Raw genomic sequence first — 23,399 nt, 5'->3', positions numbered from 1 at the left:
TATATATATATATATATATATATATATATATATATATATATATATATGTTTATTATATGTGTTACTTATATAATTAATTGAATTTTATATAAATGTCTTTTAACATTAAAGATATAAACAAATCGTCAATTTAAATAGCTTGAATTAATTCTGCTTAAAGTAATCGTCAATTAAATATCTTCGATTAAATTTGCTCATATCGATCGTCAATTAAACGACATTATTATACATATACATAATTATATTTATTCAAAATATTTATTAATTAAATTGCTTGAATTAAATTTGCTTAAATCAATTATTCAATTAAAAAATTGTAATTGATTATTATTCTAACCCTGATTTTGGTGTACAAAAATCTAAACCTAGACGCCGCCTTATTCTATATTTCTATTATGTTTCCTACATTAATCAATACTTCTAAATATTAAGTAGCCGTAATGCTACAACCACCTAAAAACGTCTAAAATCACCCTAAAGAAATTCATTACACAAAAATCTACTTGCGTGCAATAGAGAGTTAACAAACAGTACAGACTCGGTATATTTCTCGGATAAAACTTTGCCCATCTCCGATCAACGGATAATACACGTTCCAACTCAACGGGGATCATTTTAAAGCAGGTGAGATGAGCAGACCCTCCCCTCGGCAAATAAAAAGAGGAAAATAAACGATCCGTACACATGTAAGGGATCTCTCGTCACAGACATGATGCACGTAGAGAATCTGGAGGAGTCTCCCAAAAGGAGGTCGACGTTCTACGTGTCGTTAGACGGAGAGGCTCGACAGCCCTCGAAAATCCCGAAAACGATTTCTTCGGAGTCCGAGAAATTCGTTAGCAACACTTTTCCTATCAGTACCTCGAAGACGACGCCCAACGTCATTCTGACGCGGACGTTGAGTAACAACGAGTCTATCTGCGGGGCTAAGAGGGACGATACGTTCCCAGAGTCCAGGGGCAAGGTGCAGTCCCTGACGAAGATCTTCGAGACCCCAAAAACCGAACAAACTGGTAGCGGGTCCGAGCACAGGAAAAAGGTCGAGAGGACCAGGTCGTTCAAGACCATAGAGAGATTCCAGAGCCGGTTCACCGGCAGGAAGGACCCCGCTAGAAAAGATAATCGTTTGAATAACACCATCGCGTGCTTCGAAGTCGAGGATGAGGACACGAAGAAGAAGGATGCCGAGAAACAGCGGACCTCCGCGAAAATCGTTGAATCGAAGTCGAACGGAGCTGGCAGGAACAGCTCCACGGAGACTAGAAGCAAACAGAACGGGAACACCACGTTCACCAACTTGTTGATACGCAGGACCCACAGCACCAAGTTAGTTAGGAGCACCAGCACGTTGGTGAAGGTGACGAACAGGCACGCGTCCGTAGACAGCCCCTGTGCCATCGCGACGCCTTCCAAGAACGACCATCATCGTTCTGGAAGCGAGAAATCGAAAGACGACGATACACCCTACGATTCCGTTGCGGACAACGACGAGGGCACGGGATCCTCCGTCTTCGAGGACGCTGATGGGGACGCTGGGATACATTCAGGTATGTGTCCACGTGGAGGTCTATTGACTATTTGATCGAATGGTTTTCGTTGAATTCGGGTAGGTCGGGATGATTTTTAACATTAATGTTGAAATTACGGTAAAGGCATCAAACAAAATATTTGAGGATTGTGAGATTTGATGTATTATTTTGGTCTGATGTATTTATTTATATATTATTATATGTATAAAATGAATAAGAAAATTATTTGTAAGCGTACCGGAAGGACTGATTTACATCAAATTTCTTCTTACAATCGGTCAATTATTAACAATCATTGATAAATTAATTTGTTTTTTCTCCCTCTAACTACAAAAATACTCCTGCATGATATACATATATTGTATACTGTATATATACATTGCATAATACAATAATTATTGTATATATACATTGTATAATATATGTATATATTGTATATATAAATTGTATAATATATGTATATATTGTATATATAAATTGTATATATATATAAGAAAAATGGATATATATATAAAGAAAAATGGAAAGTACGCTCGCATATGGGATATCCAACTAAATATTAATTTACAAAACCAAGATTTATGTATAACGTTATAAACTTAGTTTTGATAGTGTCCGAATATTTTCGTGACATGAAAATGAGCGTACTTTTACTTTTCTTTCATTACTTATTTCATCACTTATTGTAATTAAATATCTTTTATGTTTTGGTTAATTGCACACTGCATAGTAACATATACGAAACCTCTTTTTCTTCCTAATGCATACATTTCTGAAGTACGCACTATAATAATCAGAACTATAATGGTGTCCGAATATTTGCGTGACCGACTATGTAAGTCTCCCAAAACGAAACGTGGTAACGTAATCATGAACTATAACATCAGAAACCATAATTTCAGAAGCACATTCGCATTTCAATCGTTTTAATAAACGACATTCCTCCAGAGTTAAATGTCCCTGATAATCAAAGAAAGATGAAAAGAGCAATAAGGGTTCACCGTGAGTGGTGCGAGAAGTTCGAAGGGAACCAGAATCGTGGCAGTCTTTTTCTTTGAGCCCCAAAAGGCAGGTGGTCGAAGCAAGCTATCTTACAAGTGGGTCCTTCGAGTTCCGAGCGCAGGTCCTTGATAAACATCCCAAAGAACGCGGCGAAGTTCTACCAGAGCTCCGTTGCGAGAACAAAACTCCCCTCTAATTAAAGAATACTCGCCTGAGACCTTCTTTAACCTTGTCATCCCCCTTGTCCCGTTACGTCAAGCGGTTTATAAATATTTAACATTGCAAGCTGGCTATTATTATAGGCGGCGTGATCAATTAAACTTAATTCCGCGTGAAATTCAATTAGGTACGAGAAGCTCGTCGGGCGTCCCTCTGTTAGGCGTGACTTTAGCACGAGAATAAGTTTGCTTTGTTCGAGCCAGCTCGAGTGAAAGGTTGTCGACAATTTCACCGTGATACCCAAAGGTAACGACGATGGGCGTTGGGTATTGCGCGTAGAGAATCTTGGAGCAATTCAACCGCACGGTGAACCAAATGAACAGGATATGTAAATTTTATTAAAGCTTCCGAAGCGTCAGTGGCGGTTACAACCTACTGGCTGGTTTTCAAATCGATTTATCGATCGAGGAAATTTAATTCTGGATATGTGTGCACATTTGTTGCTTTTAGTTTCGAATTCTGTTAGTCGAAATAGGTTGTAAGGTAAACGTAAACAGGTGTTTTGTTACTCGAGGTATTACAGCAATCTCTGAGTGGAATAATTTCGTAAATAAAGTTAAGCTTGCGGGAATTATTTTGTTCTGGATTTGTATAAATTTATACCGTTTAATTTTGTGGAGATTTTGTCGTGTTATTGAGAAATTAATTGATGAATATTTGAACACAATTTTACTAATTATCGTGTTAAATTATTTAAAATAATCCAGTATGGGAATGGGAATCTAAATTCAATTTGAATGTTTAAAATTGATTATTCGATATTTAAACGCAGTTCTTCGATAATTAAATTCTTTAAAATTTAAACATGCTTTTAACGATATTTGAATATTAACCTGGTATACCAACGATCGAGTTGAATAATTCTTAAGTAGATTAGAGCTTTCATTGTATGTTCGAAACCTTTAGAAATTATTTTGATTGGGATAAATAAAAATCTAAACTGAACGATTGTCCTATGAAATTTATCAATATTATAACGATGATTTTTCACTTCACGTTTAACGCATTCAAGTATTCTTTCAATTGGGATAAATAGAAACCTAAACTAGATAATTAATCCATTTAATTTTCCAATAGTATGGCGACGTTGCTATATTATATTATTGAAGCACATTTTCCATATATCTACACCTTTTTTATCGATTATTTTCATATTATAATATAAAAACAAAAATATAGATTTTACACAAATACATAAACAAGTATTTTCGAAGTTGTTAGAATAATTCTGAGATATGTTGACCGTCAAAAAAAAAGCGAACTCTTACTTGCAACTACGCAAATTTCTTTGAAGGAACAAGTGATAAGGTCTCGACAAGAGTCTGTAATCGTCTGTCCTTAATTAAGGTGGTCCTCAGCGGTCCAATAAGAAATAAAATTCTGGCCAGCTAACGGGACTGATGAATTTGTCTGCGAAATCGTGAATTTCCGATCGGTTCCTGAACTTGACTTACGAGGCTACCCTATCCATCTTTAGCCCTTTATTCGTTTTAATCGACTTTTCGCATTTTTTTTATTAATTTCACAAATTATATTAACTAGTAAATGTTGTTCGGACTATATCTATCTTAAAGATTTCCGGAAATATGTAAACTATCATTGATTATAAAAAACGAAGTTAAGAAACTACCATTTCACAGAAAAGTTTTTTGGGAAATTGATCGGTGTACGAATACATTCTACACCCACTGTATGTACATACATTTTTTACATTTACATTATGATATCAGAAATGGTTGAGTGATTTTATTATTTAACCTCTCGGAGATCCTATGAAGTCCTATGAAGTCCTACGAAGGATATTCGCATGTCTATGCATAGCCTTATTCCGTCTCCCATTCACGTACAGTCTAAAGGTATACTTCTAGCCCCTGCCACCGCATTCATATGCAGAGGTTTCCATTAAATGATACTAAATAATTATATCGACGAATTATTAATTACTAAATACCGATAGTACAAATGATCGATCTTAAATAAAATTCCTACGGTAACGACTCAGTAAAAATACACATTAATGCCTGGTTTAGCGATTCTTTAATTTTAATCGTGCTCAATTTTTCACCAATGACCCAATGATCCTCTCCGCAAAGAAAGGAATCAAGCCTTCGAACAAAGGCGCCATAGACTGCGGGCTGGTCTCTGAAATATTCATATGGTGCTTATGTCCTCTCTCTACTTTCAAACCGAACGCTTGCGCGTGTTCGGATCATTAGAGCCGGGCAGATATAACGTGGAACTGTTCTCGTTTTTCGTATACCCTCGATCATAGTCCACGAACGATTTGTAAAGAACTGAAAAGGAGAAAAAAAACGCACGCACATGCTCGGTGCAAAAAAGAAAATAAATAAAAGAACGGGAGCAGAAAAGCAACGATTTTCGTTGCTTCATCTCGATGAAGCTGTGAACCGTGATGTCATCGCGATTTTTCACAGTTAAAGGGGGCCAGGGGGAACATCGAGGTCGTTCCATTAAGCGCTCGTTCGCAGAGAACTAGTTCCTAGTTCCGTTTTCACGTAGACGGGGAAAAGGGAACCGTGAAAAAACGAATTCGTGGTCTGACAAGATTGGGGATAGTGGTGGATATAGATTTATCGAGGTTTGGGGCTAATCGTGCAATTTTTGAAAGCCTTTTTCTTTTTTTTAAATCTTCTCCTTTAAGCACATTTCGTTGTAGGAGTATAAATTTCGTGCATTTATGCGCAGAAGAAATAGGTGTGCGAAATATGTTTGGTAACACGATATATGCAGTGGATGTAGAAATGAACTCCGTGGCTTACTGAGGTAAATTTACCATTTATCTAAAAAAAAAAAAATACATCATACAACTTGTATTATTCTTTCAGTTACGCACTCCAAGTGAACAGATTCGGTTTAAAAACGAAAGCAAAGTCTGCCCGTCAGGTTGGGACTTATGGTTTTTTATATAGATTCATTTTAATGTAGATCAGATTAAACGTAACAAAATGACGTGTTAATATCTTTACTTAAACTTTTCATGTTAAACGAATTGTATAGTTCATCTAAATAACTGTTAAATCGAATAAACGTGACAAACGAATCTCTGTACGGTGTCTGCAGTAGTCATTGGTTATTCGAATAAATGTTTTGTTATCGTGGTGGATTCGCCTCTGGCGATAGGAATGCTCGAAAAAGCGGGACGCATAATCGAATCTGTGGGATCGAGGCGTAAAACTTATCTGCGATACTGGCGCAATATGGTTCAGGGAAGTAATATCGAGCGATATCGAGTGCTGACCTTATGTCGCTTTTAGGGAAAATCGGACTTTCGTATCTGGAACGCTTCGAGTTGACAGTTCCACGAGCTTGGATGCGTTTTTTCACCGTGTAAAAATTTTAATTTTTTCTAGCCGTATTTCTTTCGTTTTATCGTGTTATCGGGAGGGAGAGGGATGGTATCTTGTTCTTTTCGTTTAGATTGGCTTTTAGATCTTCGTAAAATGAGAATTAATGGACTAGTTCTATGTATGATTGGTACAAAATTGAATTTGTAGTCATTCAAGCATTTACCATTTATTGGAAACGTGTTGACATTTGCTGTGTACTTTGATCAAGGATCATGGTTTATCTAATTAGAACAAACCGTGAAGTTGAAGAGGTTAGAGTCTTTGCTCTTAGTAGTTTTGATTAATGATGGAGTTTTTGTGAGATTCGTTTGATTCCAAGGATAAATATTTATTCCAAAGACATACAGGCGTAATTTGAATAAATAATTGTTTCTATAGGTAAGAGAATACATTGGGAATCCTTTTGTTTTATTCAATGATAATGTATACGAATTAAAACGAAATATATATGTTCAAGACAGGCGTATTTAATGAAGCTTTTCGTTGTTGCATCTACGAAAATTAGCCTTTACTCGTAAAGATTTAGAAATTTTGTTTTTTTTTTTTATTTATATATAAAATGACTGGTTCCTTTTGATGTAGGAGTGTTCCAAGTATTATTTTGTCATAATATTGAAGAAGTACTCTCCTAGATAAATCGAAAGTATTACTAATGTTTCGAGTTCTTTTTTCCACTAATACCGATGATATTAAATTTTCAAGTGCCTAATATCTTTGGTTGTATCAGCAAAATTTACTAACAAAACAAATCATTCGCTTCAAAAACGTAAAACCTACAAAGAAATCGTACAAAAGTATAAAACCCATCAATTAACAAATGGAATTTCATAAATCATGAAAATCTATTAGCAATAGATTACAAGCTTACTGATAGCACAATGATCTATCTCCTTTACGAATTATATTCGCGAGACAATAAATAATATATTTTGGTCGGGTTACAGAGTCAAAAGGTCCATAATTCCATTGGTATGATAAAACAATGCTGGTCGCACTAATTGTTTGCAGTAATGACGGGAAATAACTTCGAGATCCCATTCTCTTTGTCGGTAATTGTGCACTAATCGCGAACACTCGACGCAAAGCGGATGAAACGTACAGTGAGAATGTAAGAGAGTTTCTGCTCGAGCGGTTGAATGTAGGTCTCTCGTTATGAAATGATTTCGAAACGTCCGTGGACGTTACTTAATTGTGTGCCCGATCGTGCTCAACGATCGACGTTTCCGACGTGATCTTTAAGAATAACACGGTATCGAGGCGTCGCGTCGCGTCGATATCGTTGAGAGTGCAACGGAAAATATTTACATTTAAACATGCAATTACTGGTAACCGTAGAATCTTTTATAAGCGACTTGTCTGGTTTGAGTTGGACTCAAAGAATGTGATTCTTTCATTCGAGGTATTTCATGGGAGATTTTTCTTAGAGAGTAATCATTCTCGATTGCTTGGAAGTATAATAGATAATTTTGTGTAAAATTTGAAGTAGGTTATCACAGTTTTTAGACAGATTTTGGAAAAATTCAAATCTCTTTGCAACTTGGGAAATATTATGTTTATTTCAATAAGCATCACAATATTTTCGTTTAATTAAAATAGTATATTATAATTGTTAGGAAATGGCGTCTAATAAATAAGGTCCTCGGGTTGTAATTCTTTTTATATTGGACTTAGATGTTATTGTACGTCATAAATGCATAAAATACGCAGTCTGCTGATCGTACAACGCCAAAGAAAATCAAAGCCCAATTGAAATCTGAGATAATTCCACCACGTGTGTCGTAACTATCGAATCTCGAGTACTTTCTTCCCGAAACAAAAAGAAATCGAACCATCGACGAGGGAATCAGCAATCCGATTCTGAAATGGCCAGGATTTCCAGTTAACGGTAGTCCGCTGATGGAATTTGTTTATCATTTCCATCGAGATATACCGCGTGTTGGCATCGGGCCGCATATTACGTCGTGGATACCTCGTGGTCCTGTGGATGGAATGAATCAAATCCACGAGCAGGAAATCGCGTCCTTCCGCGAATGGTTGAACGTGAGAATACGCCGGAAATTTATTCCCAGCAGATTTCATGGCGGGCTTCGATTCTATACGGAGACGGGTCCTGCTCACTTCGCTTTCTCACGATCGATTTTCGAAGCGAGCATCTCGTTCCTAACCGATTAGACACTTGGACCTAAACGTAACGCGGAACATTTACGCGTCTGATTAATTTTGTTTTTCAGTTAATTTGTATTGATGTTTCCTTGGAATTTTTTTGAGGAAATTTTACTCTGCTTTCTAAGCGGCGGTTTTCTTGGATGGGTTAATAGAAGTAATATTTTTTCTTTTTCTTTTTAAATTTTATTACAAACATTTTAATAATCTCAATCGCCTCAATCTTATGCTCTCATCTTGAGAAACAAGGAAAAAAAGAAAAGAAAATTTACATATTACTTTTTCCATCAACTAAAACCGATAGATATATACTAACTAGCACTTACCCATAAGGTGATCAAATCATCCAATAAGGATAATGAAATTATTATGTTGGTCAAACTTCTCCGCACACTTATAATTATTCAGCCATCTTAGTAGTGTTACGTATAATATTACATATTTATTCGTATGAATGTCAACATTTCACTGAATAATACTTAACTATTCCCCTTAATCCGCGTTTACGCGAGTACATGATTTATTGGACACTTCCGTGAGAAGCCGTCATATTTCTCGCGTAGGATTGTTTCTTTTGAAACGATGCAAGGACATTCCAACTAGCGGCACCGCACTTTTGAAGTGAATGGATTTCTTTCTTTTTGCCCCGCAGCACACTGTGCGTGAGAACGGACAGTAATAATATTTATGACTCTCCGACAGAGAGTATTTAAAACAGTGCCAATCGTAATGGTCTATTATTTCGCATTTTCCGACATTTTTTCCTCTTCTTTTAAGCGGCTTTCACCGGGAAAATGCGTTTCACTGTAGCCGTTGATCTTATCGATCATGCTACCCTTCGTTGCTTCGCAGAAGTGAAGTTTCAGTGGGTCGACGCGAAAGTGGTTTTCATTTTCCGTTTGTTTGCTGCGTATTCTGGGAAAGATACACGAAAGTGACGGTAATAGGCTAAGTCTTGGAACGATTATCGAAATAGATAGCTTTTTTTTTTTTCCAGAAATAATGTATCCTTGCAACCCTTTATTAACTTATTTTTTATAAACAATGACATTCCACGTATTCTCGGAAATCTCTAGAATAGATAGGTTACAAAAGAAAATAGGTATTTATGTAAGTTGCAAAATTAACAAGAAAAAAACAATTAATCGATAGAAATGTTGAAGCAATAAGTATTCGCACAACTGTTTAATTTTTAACACTTGATTAAAAAAAAAAAAAGAAATTTACATTAATTTACAAATATATAATACTTCCTTCGTGAGATTTCCTTTTGATTTTATAATTATTGTAACTTTTCTAAGCATTAAATTAAGTAAATTATTAGTTATTCGAAGTGGGATCTTTTCCCACTTCCTCTATTAGAACCTTTTTTAAAAGTACTTTCCTGGAAATTTGATGTTTTCTAATTCGTACGGAGCAATAAACTAATGTGTTTACGTTACAAACTCTACTGCAAATGGTTCGTCGTAAGAATCGTACAAATACTTATTCCTTCTATACTTTTACCCACTTTTCACATTTTCTTGTTAATTTCACAGATTACATTAACTAGTAAATATTGTTTGGACTATATCTATCTTAGAGACTTCCGAAAATATGTAAAATATCATTGATTATAAAAAAAGGAAGTTAAGAAACTACAATTTCACAGAAAAGTTTTTTGGAAAATTGATCGGTGTACGAATACATTCTACACCCACTGTATTTTGACAAAAGTCGAAGTGTAATGTCCGAGTTAAATTCTGAGAACAATGATGAATAGTATGGAATTCTATCTTTATGAGATGCACGGTGTGCGTCAGTCAGTTAAAAGTAAAATATAACGCGTTGAACCGAACCAAAGGGATAGAAATACATAAAGGAAACTTAAAATAGGGCGGAGACATAGAAATGTGGTATTGTAAATTCGGGGTTAACAAAATATACAAATCGGACGGGCGATATTTTAGAAGTGATCTGGGTAGAAAACCGTAAAGTCAGACAAAGGGCCTTTGAGTTTGTTCGGAAAACAAGGCGTGGCACCGTAAAGAAAGGTGTCGAAATGTCACCAACTCGTGTTACTTGTCGCACAAATGTTGAATGTTAAATTATGTGCATGTTAAGTGACTAAACATTTTTATTAATTTTATTAATCCCATTGTTTTATAAAATCATTCATCAAAGTTCAATTTGTACGAAATCAAAATTATCAATGGAATGTAATATTACATTCATTGAAGCAGTTATACATTTTTATTATGAATTCTGTTATTTTTAAAAATTGTTTTTCACCTATACATATTAAATTAAATACTTTTATTAATTTCATTACTCTCATTGAACTTCAATGAATGATTTTATAAAATGATTTATGCCAGATAAAAAGTATCCATGGAAGGTAATATTATATTCATTGAAACACCATTTATAGTCTTTGACAGCAAGTCTGGTATTTTGAAACCTTGCACAAATAATGGTTACTGCTACATATCATCATACATTACGTACACATTAAATTAAAAATGTTATCGTGTTGCGCAATGCGTTGATATGCATTACGGCATTGATAAAAGATTAATTGAAATTGACGCGTCAGTTTTCATTGAACTTGGTAAAACATTTACATATTAGAGACATTATTTAAGAAGATCGCTACAAGCGACAGAAAAAAAATGTGTCGCGATAGTGTAATTATCATCAACCCACTCTTGCTGCTCTGTACAAACCATTTGTTTGCGTAAACAGCGAGGTTCGTCAACCTTTTAACCCATTTAGTATTCGTCGAGTAATAAATTTAGATCGGAGTAAATAACTAAATAACAAACAAGAATAGGTGTCATATGGGACAGTAAGTGTAGTAAATAATAAAAAGAAAATTGTGTTGAGATCAATTTTTTCGCCACGATTTTTTCGTAAACGGTAACAGGTACAAAATTTCTTTCGATGGTACAAATTAGTACAAATTCAACACTAAATGTATCCACTTTAATTTGTTCATTTTTATTAATTTTGACTTGTGGTCCTGCTAGCTTAATGTTAAGCTAGCAGCGCCACGATTTTTTCGAAATCGGCACGAGGTACAAAATTATTGTTGGTGGTACAAATTAGTACGAAATAAGTGCTAAATATTCCACTAAGTCCGATACGATTCTGCTTATTTGGTTCTGCCAGTTTAAGAGAGGTACTGAAAGTTTAAATATGAATACATCGGAGCGTAACGTTCCAAGCTATGTCCATTCAGTTCCGACTTTGTTTCACTTTCGTGCAACGTGCATGAATGCCGAATCGGTCTTCCGATTTACACGAGCGATCAATCTAAAGCCGCACGCGAGGTCAGTTTCGATTACGCCCACGCTCGAGCGTCGCGAAACTTCCTCGATTTTATCGAGTTCAATGGGGCTGCCGGAAGTGACATCAGACGTGGAACGGTGACTAGAGCGGGCCGGAGTCGGAAAAGTGGCGGTGCACGTGGCCTCCTGCAGTCAGAAATCGTCAAGCTCGACTACCGCCGAGGACAATATCAATTGAAACGGCAATTTGCTACGAGGCTAGCGGACCTGAGCGTGTTAACTCGCGCATTGGACCTTCGGCTCGGGGAAAATTCACGTATTCGCCTAATCTGATCAGATTGAACGGAAAGCTTTCGATTCTTACGTAAAAAATGTTAATAGAGTGGATGGAACGTTTAAAGGTCGATTCAGGCTATACGACACGTTCCGGAGACGACACGGCAAAACATTAAAACACGCGTTACGGAACTATTCACACTGTTCCCGTTGACGGAACGTTCAAGTCGGTGTCCGTTAAGTGTGAATAGTTCCATTAAAACGCGCATTTTAATGTTTTGTCGTGTCGGCTCCGGTACGTGTCGTTGTCGGAACGTGACGGTCCGTGTCGTATAGTCTGAATCGACCTTAACTCTGCTCTGAGAATTTTCTTATAGGTACGTGAGCGACTGGCAGCTGGAAAGCAATTTTCTGATGCAGCTTACGAAACTTGAAAGTATTCTTTTTAGCATGAAGATGGATAAATTCGTGATAACGGAATTTTTAATCGTTTATTTTAGTTTGAATTTAATTTTGTTTATTTTCATGTCACATTTTCATTCATTTAGTTTTGTAGGGTTTGAGATGCCACCACATTATGATATTTTATTAATACATTATAATATTCTAATGGGGTTCTTCGCAAGTAAAAACACACGGTTGATTCGTCTAAAATATAGAGTTTTATTATCATTTACATAGTGAGTATGTAGAGCCTTGTTCCCACGTGTCACACTAACCTAAAATATAGAGAATCAACAATTAAATGTTTATGCTTCCCTATATTCTCTCAACCTACGATTTTATAAAAATCCACACCAGCAGATTTTGTACTTAAGAATGTCTATCCACTTATTCACTCCCAATGGTCAATTCAATTAATTTCAATTACTTTCCAAGTTTCACCGTCACTCTAGCTGTTTACCAACTCACCTGTCCAATCCCGACCTCTCCCGAGCATATACGACTCATCAACGCATACACGAAGCTTACATATACGTATAACAACAGTCACAGATATATTCTGATATCTGATGTAATATTCTGACGTTATTTCCACGTTGCTTCTGTTAAGAAAGAAAACTTTTATAGCTATTTGTACTTCCGTAATATGTATCTTTTAGTTTAATAATCAAATTTCCGGCTGCAATTATTCGCGCACAATCCTAAAGTATTATTCCAGGAGTATTCATAAGGGTCTCGCGCATCTTGTGGCAATTAATTGAGAACAAAACCGTGACCGTGTCCCCGCGGCACATAACGATGGCGTACGTATGTACAAGTCGAAAATACGACGTGTCAGTCAATCATAATCGCGAGATTAATTGCGTTATTACGTTATCGCTTTACTCGCCAGACCAAGCGAGAATCGTCGTGAATAATTAATCGCGGGTTCGTTGCACTCCGACGTTATAATGTGCTTTCGACTCAATGTAACTCGCAACACTTTCCTTCTCTAAGGTTACGTTTTATCGTAATAAACAAGCTCTTCCTTTTTACGGATGGAATGCGATTGATGTGCCGCAGCTTTGAATCCTCGAGCTGGATAAGACAACTTAAATGAGAGTACGCAATTGACAGACTTTAATTAGGTAATGCTTTTGTTGGATTTTTTTGAGACCTGTTCATCTATTGTCCACGAGTGACCTATTTATGAGACTTTGAAAAGAACGTTACGTTTAGTGTTATGCATACCCCTTTCTTTTGTTTTATTATATAATTATGCAACTTTTGTAGATATTTGACATATATTCTTTTATTTTAATGGAATTTACAATGTGTAGTTATTTTAAGCTGCTTTGCAGTTCCTATTTATTCTGAGTTATTATAAAAGTTCTATTTATTTCGTGTTTAGTCTACTTAATAGATTATCCAAATCGGTTTACGGAACTGGTGGCCCCTAGGCGCAGATTTAATAGTTTTACAACCTTGTTACCTTTTCTTCTGCGTTATACTGGTCCCCGACCATCGAAGGGCGGCCTAATATCTTCGTCAAACAAATGTGTCTAAACCGATGCAGTAAAGACTGGATAAGTGCAAGACAGGATTGACTGGATAAATGTAAAGTGACTATCTCCACCATTAACGGGGGTTTCCCTAGTATTAAATGTGAATATAAAAATTCGTACCTATATTATATTACCATATATCATATCTACTGTCAGAAAACGTTTATTCAAATTATATGAACATTAATATTATTAATGTAAATTTTACAAATTGTATCTACAATTCAATTAGTATTTATTCTCGTTATTCCTATAAATTCTTTATAATCACAGACATTATTTTGTATTTATTAAAATTATTTGAACGATAATACCATTGAATATAAATACAAAATAAAATTCATAATTGGAACCAAAAGAACATTTTTTTCAAATTATTTTAAATAAATGTTTTATAACTATAAATATTATCTTCAAAGAATAATAATTAGACTGCGGTAGGGCATCATGATGAAACTGGGATCGAAACGCCAACCAGTATAATAGGATGGTCGCAGCGGGCAATTTCCTTAACGTTGTCGGTTAACGATCAATCAAACATCGCGTTAATTTCGGCAGCCACGGTTTCGCGACGCTCGGTGCTTTCCCTCGGTAAATTGGAAACCGCAGAAGCTAGTTTCCGCATCTGCGAGACGACGAACGGCAGTTTCACGCGGGAAAGTTAATGCCCTTGCTCGTTGATTACGTTTGCGAGTTAATTGCTTTTTCGTTGAGCCTTGATCGATCGTAACGCGTCGTTATTATTCACTGCCGGCCGAGATACGTTCAATTGATTCCGCTTAATTAGGCGTCGCTGTTTTCTCCTAACACAGCCATGCAACTGTCTCGTTCGGTTTTACATACTCCTTCCCGCGAAATAGGAAATATGTGCCTTGCGTTTGTGAAACTCACGAATAAAGTAACATATTTCATTTATTTCGCTTCCGAGATTAGGAATTTTTCGAAAGGGATGTTGAGGTTTTATCGATACTCGGGTACTTGGAATAATATTATGAATTGTATCGGTTTATTTTTAATTGGCGTACTCTAGTCATCAGAATCTTTAATTGAGCTCTCTGTCAAGAGTTTATATCTAATGGAACGATAATAATTAGACTACGGATGTTTATGCGTTTACAACAAATGGATATATGAGGAAATTTATGAGAATATGCACGAATAAAAAATATGTAAAATATCAACGATAATAGGGGCATTATATCGTTTAGGAGATAAGACATACTTTCACTTAGCTTTCATTTCTTTTTCTGTATTTATGTAAATATGAATTTGCATAAACATCCGCGGCTTAATATGCCCTATCACAGTAATATAAGCAGAATTTAATATTAGTATTTATTTAATACATTACATTATTTTTGAAAATTTACATTTAGTTTTTTTTTTTTTTTTAATAGAACATTTATCTAGATGAAACAGGTATAATTATTTGTAACACTTTCAGCACATCGTTAAAAGTATTGATCTTTTCACGAAATTTTACGTACGAGTAAATCTGTGAAGTTGTTGTTGAAGTCCTGCTTTAATATAATTGTAACTTTAATTACACCGTAATATCTAAAATATTCGTTACAATGTAACAGAAATGATTTCACCAAATCCGTCAATGATGACATTAGCAAAACAAAACTGAAAATATCCACATTTAGATCGGTGTCAAAATTGGACGGATTTCTGGATCCCTTCGAAAAAAAAAGTCTGCTTTTCTAAAGAAAGAACCGAAGACTTTCTGTATTTGTTTTTCACGGGACACGACAGAGCGTCGAAATGGCCCGCGACGTTAGATGTAAATTTGATAAATTAGAGGGATTCGATTCCAGGGAACTTAACTCCAAAAGCACTAGCGGATGCCCGTAACTTCGCCCCCCTTTCTCCTCATTACAACCGCCGATAAGGATCATCCTTTATTGTCGTTAGAAAGATCCTCTCTGGTTCACGCCAGCCGGAAATCTTTCATCGTGACCCGTGTACCAGCGGCGATATTTAAATCTGCTTTGGTAACAATGACCCGCACAAAGCGAGCCCTTAATCCGCAAAAATGCGCTCTTTGTAACCCGTTACCGACGGTACCATTCTCCCCCCCCCCCCCTGATCCCTTTAAAAGCTAGTTTATGGCGCATATTGGCGAGCCTGACGCCCCTCGAGAGGATCCTGTGGCCGTCGGCGTCGTTCGAGTTGCCCTTTTCCTGGGGGCTTTTGTTGCTCGCTTGTTTACTTAGGTACCCGAGCGCCATCGACGTTGCATCCTATCAGGTTTGCTCCCTTTTCCCTCGTTGGCTATCGCGTAATTTATTCAGACCGACGGTGCAACCACCTCTGGCGCAGAGGCGAACAAAAATCTTATACGGATAGAAAATTCGAATATCGAGCTCAAGAGGAAGAACTGGTTCAACGATTTCTTAAAAATATAACGAATTAAATAGACTTCGGACGTTTATACCTTTATGTCGAGTGTAATTACTAATTACGCGCGAGTGTAAACATACACAGCCAGTCCTATAAGTGTTTATACCTTGTATGTTTATTGAAGAAATTAGTCCAAATTAAATGATAGGTTTGATGCTTTCAAATGCATTTTTCAGTAGGTCATTCTTTTTCAAGCAATCGTATCATGATCCTCTTTAAAGTCGAACCGTAAATACTATAATACACTACGTGCCTTATTTTTCGTTTAGACTCCTACATTAATGTAAACAAGTATTAAATAAATGGATCAATTTTGCTATCTTCCTTTTAGCGACCAAATATATAACATGGAATTTAAAGAAAACACCCAATAACAGTGTTGAAATTTTATTTCTATACAATTAGAACAATTCTGTACATACATTCTATACTAGAATTCTATACAATTACATCAAAATTCATTATGATAATTATTAAAATCGTCAAAACGCAGAGAATGCTTCGGTATGTGATACTGTTTAGCGTCCGGAATGAAATGTCTTCGATGTTAAGACATTTATTAAAGTATGTAGTAAAATGTTAATTGTAGTTAATTATAGTTAACTACAATAACTTTTAATTTGTTGGTAATTTAAGCAGTATTGTAATATACTACAATCAAAAATATTAATATAGACATATATAATAACAACAATATATAGTAGTGGCCATAGAAATTACACCACTCCTCGAAAATATAGTCGAGTCAAATTAAGACACTATTATTTCTGTTAAATTTCGACAGAAACGAAAATATTCGAAAACGGAATATCCATTTGAAACAATAATAATCCAGATTTATTTTCACCGATTCCTCGATTTCAGAATTAAATAATCTTCATTCTATACTAAAAAGCTCCGTACACGGGTGACGTGGCGGTCAACGTGTTAAAGTCCCGATATCAGGTCGATGAAGTTCTTCCAAGCATCGAGGTCGTTTGTATCTCGTGACGTTGTACAACAGGCGGAAGGATCGAGGCGCATACGAGTTTACGATTCCCTACGGTCGATTCCACTCCGCGTTATCGTGGACCTCGATTCCATTCCTCCCTCTTCAAGTTTCCTCCCATTTCACGTGCCTCTTCCCCTCCCCTTTCGACTTTGTCGTCTCGGAATTGCCGCGGTCTTCTTCTCCGAATGTGGATGAGTCACGTTTGCTATGAAGTCGCGTGAACCCCTGCCTCGTCATCCTCCTGGGGATTAACGACCCTGTGTGTTCCTTTTTCTTGGGTCAAACCGGAAACCGATCTCCCGTTGTCCCGCCGATGGAAAGACGATGGGAACGCGTTAGGATTAATCGCGATACAGATTACAGAAATTAGTTTTTGGAGAGCGAAGCAGCTTGAGTCGCGATGAATGGATTCAGATCGAGCGGATGGTTCAGTTGTAATTGAATAATAGAGATATTTATTTTTTTTTCTGTGTTGTGAGTATTTTATAAAATACGAGGTCCTTGGAATTTTCAGGATTTAATTTTTGATAGATTTGTTTCATTGTTTAGGCTATATTTTGATGAAATATAAAGAGATATGGTACAAAGATTAAGTGATAATAATTTATAATTATTAGACTGCGGATCTTTATGCAAAATAAAATCATCGCTAACGTGCCCACAAAAATTGAATCGAAATAGGAATTTCTTTTATTCTGCAAATATTGTAACACGAACTTTACTATCGATCTTTTTTATATTCTTGCACGTTCGAATTTCCTGTAAATGGATAAAGATCCGAAGTCTAATAATTATTTTCAGACTGTTCGATGCAGTTGAACGTCATTTTTAATTATGAATCGGAAATCGAACACACTACGGCACTATTTCTAAAACCGACTGAGGACTGTAGAACTCTTCGGCGGGCTAACCATTTGTTTTTAATTTTTTGTTTTGCAAATGTTGGGCCAACTTCACAGACCCACCGCTATTGCGTAGATCATTACAATGAATGCTTAATGAAATATTGCTCGAATAGTTATTTCACCTACCTTATTTGCAATGATTACTCGAGAGTTGCAGAGTTGTAGAGAGTTGTAATGTTTAGTGCTAAATTTATTTTATAAGTACAAGCATGCAAATGTATGTTAATGTGGTGGAGCATAGCCACCGAAAATATTTTCCAATTTTTCTTCGTAATAAATATTGTCATAAAAGTCACATGTTGCATTCGATGTTTCGATTTTATTTTTCCTTAATTAATTAATAATTAAGAGCTTCCTTGAAGCTGATATTTGTTTCCTTGAATAAACACATGCAGAATCCTTGCATTCTCGTTCAATATTTTTCTATAAATCTATGCAAACCTTGGCTTCGAAAGATTTCTATTTCTTATTCGCCTCGGGCGAGTTGTGCAACTCCGTATCTTGGACATGTTTACATTTATTACTTTATATTACAGACTCCAAGTCCTCCTTATTAAATTTGAATCATACTTTTGGATCATTTCTAGTTAATATAATATAATCGCTTAAAAGTATGAAATAATTTTCTATTTCATTTACATTAGATGATATTGAATAATAATATTAAATTTTCATTTCCTTTCTATTAAATTATGTTAAATAACCTTTTCGTAGTCGGCGCAATATCAAAAATCTGTAATTCCTGCTTGAGTTACTTTTTCTTGAGGGCGGCGATATCGAATGCTGTTAATGTATACATGTAAACTGTCTACGTGAAAGTCCGAGTCCGTCCCCTGAGGTTGTTGATGGCAATAGACTTCCCCAGAAAAAACGAAATCAATCCTTTCGATACATTGCCAGTTACCGATGCTCCGCTACCATCTATTCCTGTTTCCAACTCTTATCTAATTTGCATGATACTCGTTGATGCAGTCTCGTTTCTCAATGAAACAACTTTCCAGTAACGGTCTTACAATCATTCTTACATCCATCTGACCGAGAATCGCCAGGAGTAATGCACCCCTAAACGGTCCTCGGGACTGCAACGAGGGCAGCGGTTTCATTCGATGCACTTAGGCTGCAGCTAAAACTGGGACATCCGGCCAGAGCGTGGTAAAAGCCATGCGTGGACGTTACGAGTCCAATGAATAATGCAAATACGCGCCGGCTAGATTATCTTTTCCCTTTCTCTCCTCCTCTCGCAGCGCGAAACACTGAAAAGCAGGAAAGTGGATCGACGCGGCGGTGCCTATGGCCCAGAAAATTGTAATCACTTCAGGACGTGTCGGACCCCATATCTACGCTAATCGAACGGTGATCGAGCCACGAAAGGCAGTCGTTGATTAAAGTAATCGCGAGGAAAGGTGGAAAGCGAGGAACTCGTTGGAAGATTTTTATCGTGTATTACGTGCAAAGTCTATTTACGTATATACGTATACGTATTCGTAACGAAACATTTATTTGGGAACATGAAACAAATCGTTTAATTCAGACGAATTTCTTCAATAAACATAGAGGGTACGAACATCTATGGAAGTAAAGGTATTTTCAACATTTCCTGTATTTCGCATCGCATTCGTCTATGCAACTATTTCTTCATAAAATTACTCGAATTTAAACTCTAACCTTCACCCGACTCCCCGAACAAAATTTTTCTCAAATTATCTCACTTTACAATCATTCCCGACGAATGCATATGTATTTTCCCTCTTATCCGACCAAACAAAAGTCATCTCCTTCGCCGCAGTCTCCACGCTTCCCTGTCACCGGAGAGGAGACGAAATTTTGTCCAGTTATCTCAGATCTGAAAACTCGGAACTACTCTCAACGAATACAACAAATTCTCATCCCCGCCACGGACAAATAAACGACTATCCCGCCGCAGTGTCCAATCTTCTCCCCTGTCACGGGAAGAGAATTCGCCGGACGAAAGTTTCCCGAAGCAATTTTCAGCTACTCCCGGTGAACGAAGTCGCGCGTCATCGGTACACCCTGCCAAAGAATTATCCGAAGACGACTGTCCTCCATCCATTATCGATAACGAAAGCGCCCACAATAAGGCCGGTTGGTCCTGTTCTCCTAGGGAGAGAAATCTCGCCCGGTTCTCTCGACGAGCGTGATGAAAAGTCTCGCGTGGAACGGTGAAGGTAAAGAATGGAGACGATAAGGAGTAGAACGTGCGTTTGTCGCCACGTCACCCCTACAAAGGTGACAGAGCTTTTTATTAAGGTATTAAAAAAATTAACTCCGAAGTGATGCTATCGATAAAAATGAATCCGAATAGAATTCGTGAATATGGTTTGGTTAGAAAAATAAGTAGCACGACAAATGCTGGGTTACGCGCTTTCCAATTGTCTCGAAATATAATTTTAATCACGTAGAGATTTTCACGAGTATTAAGCTTGGCGATCATCGTGTTAAACAGGAATAGGTGCGTGCACGTTCGCGTCGGGCCAAATGACTCATGCACGGTGAAATGAGTGCTACGGAGGTCCCCTTCTCCGCGAAATACATAATTAAAGCTGGCTATCGGTGTCTGGAAGGGAGAGTGAGAGCTGTCCTCTGAATCAGCTGGTGAATAAGACTGGCGGTGAATTCGGAGCTTCGCGTGTTAGTCATACATAGGTCATAAGTATTGCGGATCTGAAGCTCGATCTGGACGATCGTGGACAACGGAGATGTGACTTATTTCGGAATTATTGATTCATATGCTGAATAAAATTAGTAGTTCTGGGTCGAGTCGTACCTATGGGAAGGGGTCCTAGACGTGATAACTAATTATTATTAGACTGCGGATCTTTATGGAAAATAAAATCTTCGCGAACGTGCCTAAATTCAACCCAAGTAGGAATTTATTTTCTTCTGCAAATATTATAACATGAACTTTACTTTCGATCTTTTTTATATTCTTGCGTATTGTTTGCATTTTGTAGTTTCTTGCACGTTCAAATTTCCTGTAAATGCATAAAGATCCACAGTCTAATAAGTATCTTCAGACTGTTGAAGGCAGTTGAACTTCATTTTTAATTATGAATCAGAAATTGAACACGCTATGGGACTATTTCTAAACTATTTAGGCACTATTTCGATGAAATATAGAGAGATATGGTACAAAGATTAAATGATAATAATATATAATTATTAGACTGCGGATCTCTATACAAAATAAAATCTTAACAAACGTACCTACAAAAATTGGATCTAAATAGGAATAAATTTTACTCTGTAAATAATTTACTATAAACTCTACTTTCAATATTTTTTTATATTATAGCATACTGTATCCATTTTGTACTTTCTTGGACACTCAAATTTCCTATAAATGCATAAAAATCCGCAGTCTAATTATTATTATGCTTGTACACGATGAATCGTGCCCTTTGCTGCTTCTTTAACAGAAAAAAATATCACACGTTATCGTCATTTAATTTTCAAGACATACACTGATGATGCATTTCTGATACATTCCTTTTATTTACAGGTCGTTACGATAAGATGTACGTAATGATAGCAGATAGAACCTGTATAGCAGCCAACACCTAAATCAACCATAAATGTATATGTACATTGATTACAGTCAAGACAAATTGTGAACAAGTATAGCCTGAACAAAGCCAGCTTAATTTAAGTTCTTTTTAATGTACGAATAATGTACTGTACAATTTTAATACTGTAAAATTTGCACAAAACATTGTAGATGTCTGTTAAAATTGAATCTGTTGTTTTGCCAGTGCCAATTTTAACGCAGCAAGTCACAAAAAACGACCGTATGAAAGAATTATTGAGCACAAAAGGTTCTACAAAAATGTCCGCGACAGCATATACCGGCAGACTAAGCATGTCAACTACTCATGATTCTTTCGGCGTGCTTTCAGTTTTTTCATAGAGCTTCTCCCATTTCTTCTGTATTTCTCGAAGCTGTTGCGCATTAATCACTGTCCCTCAGTTCAGCGCTTGACTCCACTTACGCTCCATTACGTTTGAGTAGGTTTTTTTTTCCGGTCGAATCGGATACCGTTATCGATCCAGTTTAAATAAACAGAGACTTTTCGTGATAACGGGATTGTGAAACGTGCCGATAATTTATGCAATTGTGTACGACAATGATAATGGGGACAAACATTAATAATTCGTAAGATTCATTGACACGGATCGTTACAAGTATTTTAAAGATTTTGTCAAAATCAAAACTATGATGCAGATTAAAAAAATATATTATTTCGTGTTCTTAAAATCTTCTTTTCAATTTTATTTTTATTTGTGATATTTAAATTAACATAACATAAACTTTCTATGGTGTACAATTTTTTACACTACAGAAACTACAATTCAGACGTGAATATCTTGAAAAACAAAATAGTTTCGATTAAAATTTTCAAAATACCACTAAAATTCGAATGAACGCTACATAATTGCAAAGGTTCCTCTTTCATTTCATGTTCCACATTTCCGTCCACCTTCTGTCTCTCTCTCTCTCTCTCCTTAATTGGTTAATTACGCCGAGTTATTATTCTCGGAGGGCAACGACCTCTGAGCGTCGCGAGTATTGCGACAACGATACTAAATGTTACCTTCATTTTTTTTTGTTTCAGGTGAGTGCAAAAAAATGCTGTACAATCTCTTTGTTCTCGCAACTGGTGCACACATATTGGCGGTGAGGTATACGTTCCATTCATATTTTTTTTCCCGCGCCTGTCGTTTCGACATCGCGTCATTAACAATGTCCTTAATTGATAATTAAGAAGTAAGAGGTCGGAGTATAATTGCGACGATTCGGTAGCATGTTGGGAATTTAGATTGCGAACGCTTCGCTGGAGCGTTGCGGTAACATATACGCGGGAGAAACGTGAAAGTTTTCAATCCTTTTTTAGCGTAAAGCGTTTTCGCGTAATTAGCGTTTCGGGATTAAGTCAGTGGATCAACGCTGAAAGTCGCGGAATTCTGATGCATGAGATCACGTTAGAGCATTCTTGCTCGCGTTTCTATGGATTAAACTAATTCGTAATCACTAGACTGCGAATATTTATACAAATTCATATTTTCATAAATACAGAAAATTTTATTCTTGTTTAAGTATCGTTTACCAATTACGTATGAATTAAGCTAATTCGTAATCACCAGACTGCGAATATTTATACAAATTCATATTTTCATAAATACAGAAAATTTGATTCTTACTTAAGTATCGTTTACTAATTACATATGATGTGTATCAATTTATTTAGACAAGGAGTTGTTTTGCTA

At 36.3% G+C, this 23,399-nt stretch overlaps 1 protein-coding gene across 15 annotated transcripts in view; it reads left to right on the top strand.

Annotated features, from left to right (window-relative positions):
• The window catches only part of LOC128891846 (disabled homolog 2-interacting protein), a 412,576-nt gene that overhangs the window by 334,343 nt on the left and 54,834 nt on the right, over positions 1-23,399 (top strand). For 4 of the 15 annotated variants that reach the window (XM_054151721.1, XM_054151714.1, XM_054151722.1 and 1 more), the window contains exon 2: positions 622-1,547. The exons of 10 other annotated variants lie outside the window; for them this stretch is intronic. In XM_054151721.1, coding sequence (XP_054007696.1) covers positions 710-1,547 — 838 coding nt within the window. In that variant the 5' untranslated portion in view covers positions 622-709. The remainder of the gene's footprint in view (positions 1-621; positions 1,548-23,399) is intronic. One more of the 15 variants, XM_054151715.1, reaches the window with a different exon arrangement.

Source organism: Hylaeus anthracinus, unplaced genomic scaffold (assembly GCF_026225885.1).
Source record: "Hylaeus anthracinus isolate JK02 unplaced genomic scaffold, UHH_iyHylAnth1.0_haploid 12002, whole genome shotgun sequence".
Lineage (NCBI taxonomy): Eukaryota > Metazoa > Arthropoda > Insecta > Hymenoptera > Colletidae > Hylaeus > Hylaeus anthracinus.
Note: the sequence above shows the minus strand (reverse complement) of the source record. Positions and strands in the feature narration are given on the sequence as shown.